The sequence below is a fragment of the Panicum virgatum genome, chromosome 9K, assembly GCF_016808335.1.
Source record: "Panicum virgatum strain AP13 chromosome 9K, P.virgatum_v5, whole genome shotgun sequence".
NCBI classification, from domain to species: Eukaryota; Viridiplantae; Streptophyta; class Magnoliopsida; order Poales; family Poaceae; genus Panicum; species Panicum virgatum.
The window spans coordinates 30357224-30363437 of NC_053144.1; the positions used below are offsets into that span (position 1 = coordinate 30357224).

At 52.9% G+C, this 6214-nt stretch overlaps 2 protein-coding genes across 2 annotated transcripts; one reads left to right on the forward strand and one right to left on the reverse strand.

Annotated features, from left to right (window-relative positions):
• The first annotated feature begins 3795 nt into the window (after nt 1-3795).
• On the forward strand, nt 3796-4182 carry LOC120647937 (classical arabinogalactan protein 4-like). Its single transcript, XM_039924739.1, has one exon. The coding sequence runs from the start codon at nt 3796-3798 to the stop codon at nt 4180-4182; it is 387 nt and encodes a 128-aa protein (XP_039780673.1).
• A 176-nt stretch (nt 4183-4358) lies between these two features.
• Nucleotides 4359-5914, reverse strand: LOC120651199. Its single transcript, XM_039928624.1, has 4 exons — nt 5537-5914; nt 5366-5448; nt 5067-5269; nt 4359-4702 (listed from the first exon to the last, which is right to left on the reverse strand). Exons 1-4 carry the CDS (start codon nt 5737-5739, stop codon nt 4613-4615), a joined length of 579 nt encoding a protein of 192 aa, XP_039784558.1. The 5' UTR covers nt 5740-5914; the 3' UTR covers nt 4359-4612.
• Nucleotides 5915-6214: the final 300 nt, after the last annotated feature.

The window sequence follows — 6214 nt, forward strand, 5'->3', positions numbered from 1 at the left end:
ACGTTGCAAAACCCACCTCCACGCACCGATCGGGCATCGCCGAGAAGCAAGAGCATCCACCCAGGAGATCACGAAGCCACGACGAAGTCCAAATACGTAGCCTTCAAGAAGGGAGCGACATCAACGACGTCGCCGTCGCACGTCCAAAATGGACTGGGTTTTCACCCATGGATATGAACACTAGGGGAAACATGACGCCCTCATCGGCGTCATCGTTGTCATGGCTTTCGCCCAAGACCCCACTAGCCCAGTGTCGGGCCATGAAGCTAGACCCCTCGCCGTCCAACACCTTCAAACATCGCTACCCCGCCGCCCCACGGAGGCCTCATCAGAGGGCAACGACAAGCTAGCTGCACGCAGTAGCCACACAGCTGCGTCGACCGCCAGCCCATCCGACCAAGCAACACATGGGGCCGGAACTGCCTCCACCGCTCGTGTGACACCGCTGTTGGCGCCTACCAACGTCACCACCGGGAAACAGCGATGACACCCGCAGACGCCAATTGGAGTGGCAGGTATTTCATGAACCACGAATAAATCCGCAAGTGCACAGAATACCGCTGTAGCATTTTACTCGGGAGTATACCGGGGTGTCATTTAAATTTCCGCAGGGAAGGCGGTGAGTGAAGAGATATAGACTAGTTGATGAACTTTATCTAGATTGGATATTCTCATGCATAAATAGGGGTAAGATAATAACATGGTAGGAGGTAGTGTGACACACACACAAACTACCCTCTTGGATAAATAAAAGAAAGATAAAAGATGCTCTAGGCCGGGAGCAAGGCAGAAGTTAGAGCTCGAGTCAACTGTGTTAGGCTATCTATATCTATACTTTCTCATTGGTTAGCTCGTCAGAGATTAAACTACACAGCAGGGAGATTGCTATCGAAGCAACGGGAGGAGCCCGTACACCCCGTCGACTTTATGTACCTCCTACCCCCATACCGAACATGGAGGATTACTCAGGCTCGGACAGGGCTATCACCACATGCCGGCTATCTCTACAAACTGTGGGTATAGTTGACATCCAGCAACTCTTAGCTAATCTAGACACCATGTCTACACTAGCAAGAGATACTCTAGTGTCCCGTGCGGAGCCCCCACCCTCCGGATGGACAGACATCACACTAGAGCAATCATACGAATACTGGAGCAGTTGATAGAGTTCTAAGAACAAAAGACTAACCATCTCCAGCACAGGGCGATCATGCAATACAAGTATTGAATAATAACGCAACCATATCAAGAAGCTTATATCCGATAACTCAGAACATACTTCAAGCAGATATCGGTAACCATAGTCTAATTCTATTACAAACGACCAAATATTACAAGAGAGAGCTAGAGATGAACCCATACCAGAACTCTCGAGCAACTCCGGCGACTCGATGACTCCTAGACTTCTCCTAAACTCCACTAAGCCTAAAGACTATGCAAGATGAGAAAGAGAGGAGAGGTGTGTGTGGTGTGTGTTCTAATCTCTACCCCTTTTATTTATAGCAGGGAGCCACAGGGTGAGACTCTCCAAACCAACCTAAGGGACCAACCAGGAGACGACACGTTGGTCTTGGTCTGTCTTGGCTTGTCTGAATTGGGATCTAGCATCACTTTTGGTCCATCTGAGTCTGAATCGGTGCTCTGATAATTTCTGTGATTTTATGTCGGGCCAAATTGTGCTTGCGACCTGCATATTAGCTCCAAAATACAACTTACATTTTCTAAAAAGTAAAGTGTGGTTTAGGGACTTTATTGAATAAGGATGTGTGTAAGAAATACAAACTCTCATGATTTTCTGAGCAAGTTGACGCCTGGAAATGATCATTAGTGAGCGGCAACAACCGCCACACGTCGAGGCCATCGCCGCCCACTGCCGCCGGCACAAGCACCAGCTGCCATCACTGTTGACCTACTGCCAGCAACCACGGGTGCGCGCCGCAACACTATGGGCTCCGCCCCCAGCCTTGAGAGCGCCTGCCCTGGTCACCAGGGCATCTGATCCCAGCCCCTGGCATCTGGCCATGACCGCCACCCCTGCACCCGCCGATGGGCGGATCCCAACCAATTACCATGGGCAGCAGCGCCCGTAGCCTCAGGAGGGCCCAATCACGGGAGGCCAAAGCCGGAGTGCCAGCACCCCCACTGGATCCGAAGCACCCCAGAACCTCCGGGCGCTGCGCCCCCAACGACAACCTCCTCGTTCCTACACATGCTCCTTCCGCCGTACCCGGCCACCGAGTCCCCTCACCGCATAGAGGCGCTCGTGACCCTCCTGGGCGAGAGCCTCGCCGCCGCCATCCTAGGGAGCCACGTGGGCTTTCGGCAGCTTCCTTCGGCGGCGGCGAGGGCAGGGGAGGAGTGGGTGACGGCGAGGGCGGCAACTGGATTCACCCACCGCCCGAGTCGCCTGCGCGGGTGGGTGACACAGGCGAATGAACTGTTTTGTTCTATCTAGCAATATAATCGCCCAGCTATGGAGCAAGCACACTTCGACATGGTGAAGGCGATGGCGGTGTGAATTTGATCCCACAGCCAACGGGCGCGGCGAATTAGTCGGCTGGGTTGATGGAAAGAATTCGATCTGTGGGGAGGAAGGTAACAAGGAGAGGTAAAAAGCTGGGCGACTGACGGGGCTCGAGATAGAACTAGTATTTCAGAGCGACGGTACTGGTCTTCGAAACTGATGGTAACGACAGCGAAATATCTCCAGAAAACACTGAAATTGAGTTACAGCTCCGTTTCTGGCATGATTCGATCGGGGAGAAGGATTAGAGAATAGGAAACTCGATGGGGTAAAACAAGTTGAATTCATACTGAGAAGGAAAGAGAAAGAGTTTTAGTTGCCCATAATATATTTTCAGGCTTAAAATAAATCTAGAAAAGTCTAGAGAAATCCTTTAATCCACGAAAGATATATCCTAAAATTTCAGAGAAAATTCTTGGAGATAGTTTGGGACACGAGGAGTCCAAACAAAATACTTGAATCTTGTGAAAAATTCTAAAACTTTCCACTAAATGGATTTAGCTCTATAGAAAATGAGAATACTTTTTAAAAAAATCTGGAAAAGTCTCATAATATTTAGAAATTATATAGTTTTATTCAAAAAAATATTTACAACCTAAAATTGAAATTTTGAGGTGTGACAATAAGGCCTAGTAGGTTGGCGCGCCTTGTGTGACCGCGCCGGCATCGTGGCGACCATCCTTTTGGTTTCACTTTGCCAGTCTAACAGCTGCGATCCTTCCCTCTGCTGCTCTGCACGTCGAAGCAGCCCAAAGCAAAGAGCCAACGGCTATGATTTTACCCACGAGCCACACCAAATAGATAAAGGAAGTTGATCAAAGCTGCCGTAGTCGCGGGTCGCGGCCAGAGAAAAGAAAACTAAACAAGGGGGCCATCTCCGCCGTCCGTCCCGGATCCGTGGCGCGCCCCAGCGTGCTGAACTAGCCGTTGCGCACGCTCCCGGCACCCCGTCCCAGGCTGGTCCCCGTGGCCCCACGCAGCAGCGACGCGTGCCCCCGTCGCGCTAGGTAGCAGGAGTCGGAGCCCAACGGCTAAGAGCCCCCGATGGAATTCAAACCCAGCGCCGCCTCGCCTATAAATTGCGCAGTTCCTCCATCGCCGATCGCTAGTCCCCATCCATCCATCGTCGTCGTCATCATCATCACCGTCACATCAGCAATCCACCTCGCACCGGCGCGCACCATCCATCTATCTGCCGCCGTCCTCACCGTCCCCACACTCCGGCAGGCGGCATCCATCCACCACCACTCCGTCAAGTCACCTAAGCGAGAATGGCCGCCCGCTTCGCCGCCGCCCTCGTCGCAGTCCTCGCCCTCTTCGCCGCAGCCGCAACGGCGCAGGCCCCGGCCGCGACGCCCAAGAGCGCGCCGGCCCCGGCACCGCCCAAGATGGCCCCGCTGCCGCGGCCGCCGACCAAGTCCCCGGCGGCCTCCCCGCCTGCGCCGCCCATGGCGAGCCCGGTCTCCGCGCCCTCGGCCGCCGTCCCGGCCATGAGCCCGTTGGGCGCCGGCGTCGGCGACGCGCTGCCCCCGGCTGGTGCCTCCGTGCTGACCCCGGCCGCCGCGCCGGCCACCGAGAAGAGCACCGCCGCATCTGCCACCGCCGCCACCAGCTTCGTCGCCGTTGCCGGTGCTGTGGTCGCAGCCGTAGTGTTCTAGGCGGCGTGGCCTGGTCTGGCAGTGGGGGCTGACGCGATCCTTTCGCTGTTTCTGCGCCTTCGGTGCTCTGCTCGGCTCGGCTGTTGATACATGTACTCTGTTTCTTCGTTTTTGGCGATTCTTTATTTATTATTTATTTAGCTGTTATTTCCAAGCCCGAGACAGAGATGAGGATATGTAATCCAATTTTCAGACGGCAGTTGATTGTATTATTATATGATGAGATTATTTAGGTTCATTATTATCTGTTCCTACTTTGCACACGAGTTGGCAACTGAAACGAAAAGAAAAATTGAAAAAGAAACAACTTTTTTCTTAAATAACTCAAATCGGAACCAATGGCGACTACGCTGCCTTTTAAATTTTAAGACTTCCCATCTTTATGATATAGATCTTCAAATGTTTGCCCCTGTTACTTTTGTGAGCTGTGTTACTCGTGGCGTGCCTTGGCATGAACATGCTTGCTGTGATCCACAATCGGTTCAACGATGGCCTTCACGTCCTCCTCAATTTCTTCCACCTGCATGAACAAGAGTTTTTTTTTCCTGTCAGGGATGTTTCTGCAGTACTTGCACAACTGTCAGAGTTTAACTCCGGTTAGTTTCCATCAGCAAATGTAATGACTACAATAAAAAAAAGCAAGTGTTTTGACAGACATGAAATTTTTGTGGATAGTGGCTTGAGCAAGCTTGTGCCGAGGCAACAAGCAACAACACAAACACAACATCTGGAAGCTGCTTCAAGGTAAATTTTACTCAGAAAAGCCAAAAAGAGGGGGGGGGGGGGGGAGTTTCTTGAGATTGCAACCAAACATGGGGAGCACCAAATTGCAAGGAATGATAAAAGGCAGAACACGATTTAGGCACTGCCATGTACTGTAGCACCTTGTGGATGATGTCCTGCGCAAGGTGAGCCTCATGGGCGACTTCCTTGGACGCCTTCTCCACGAGCACGGCCGCAGTCCTCAGCCTCCCGCCCTCTGGCAGCTGCTCGGCCACCTCCGACGACACCTTCTCCGCAAAGGTGGCTGCCTCCTCGACGACCTCCGCCACCGCCTCTGCCGTGTCTTTCACCATCTCCACCTCACCTTCAATTGATTTCGTTGATCAAAAGTTGTTGAGCAAGATAGTGATACTGCTGCTGCAGAGCTGAAGTTTGATCAGAGTCAGTGATGGCTGCATACTCTGAATCCGCAGGATCGACGCCCATCGCGAGTGCAGGAGTGGCGCAGCGGCTGCAAGGACTGAGCCAATTGCTAATCTCGCCCTGATACAACACAGCAGGATCATATCAGCATCTGCATTGTGGTTATTCTTTCAGATGTAGAAAAATAAGAATGTGACCAGTCAATCACCAGGTGAAAAAAGGCGTCCGCTGTTGCTCTTGGCACTGACGCGGCAGAGCCGGCGGAGGTGTCGTGCCAGCAGCGCCGCTGGGCGCCGAGAACCTCTGCCGGTCGACCGCCTGGAAACGTGGCGCCGCCGCCGGTCCGAGTACGGTGGTGGAGCGGAGCTTCTGGCAGTAGAGCGACGCGAACGACCTGATAAGAGAGGACATGGCCGATGGTCTTCTGGCCCCCGGGATGCTGATGACGGCGACGATCGCTGAATGGTCTTGGACCACGGCTACTGCTGGAGATGGATCAACGTGCAGGGAGAGCGCGAGAATAATATATAGTCAATTCGCTGGCTAGCTTGCAAGGCACCGGATTTGGGCTAGCTGGGGTGGTGAATGATCGGTGCACGGCAGCGCAAAGGCTGTCGATTTCCGGGTCGGATATATCTACTCCTGCTAGCTTGCGGAGGCCGAAGCGTGTGGCGGCATGTGGCTACTGCTAGCTGATGCGGCGCGACCCAGACGTGAAGGTACCGTGCCGGTGCCTAATCCTCAAGCTTGCAAGCAACAACGTTCGGTTCTGCTTTCGGTCTCTTGTGCGATGCGACTAGCTAGAATGGCAACATTAAATCATGATCCTTCTAAAAAAAACTCAGAATACTTGTTCATCTTATGCCGCCTCCTGTTATACTCTCTT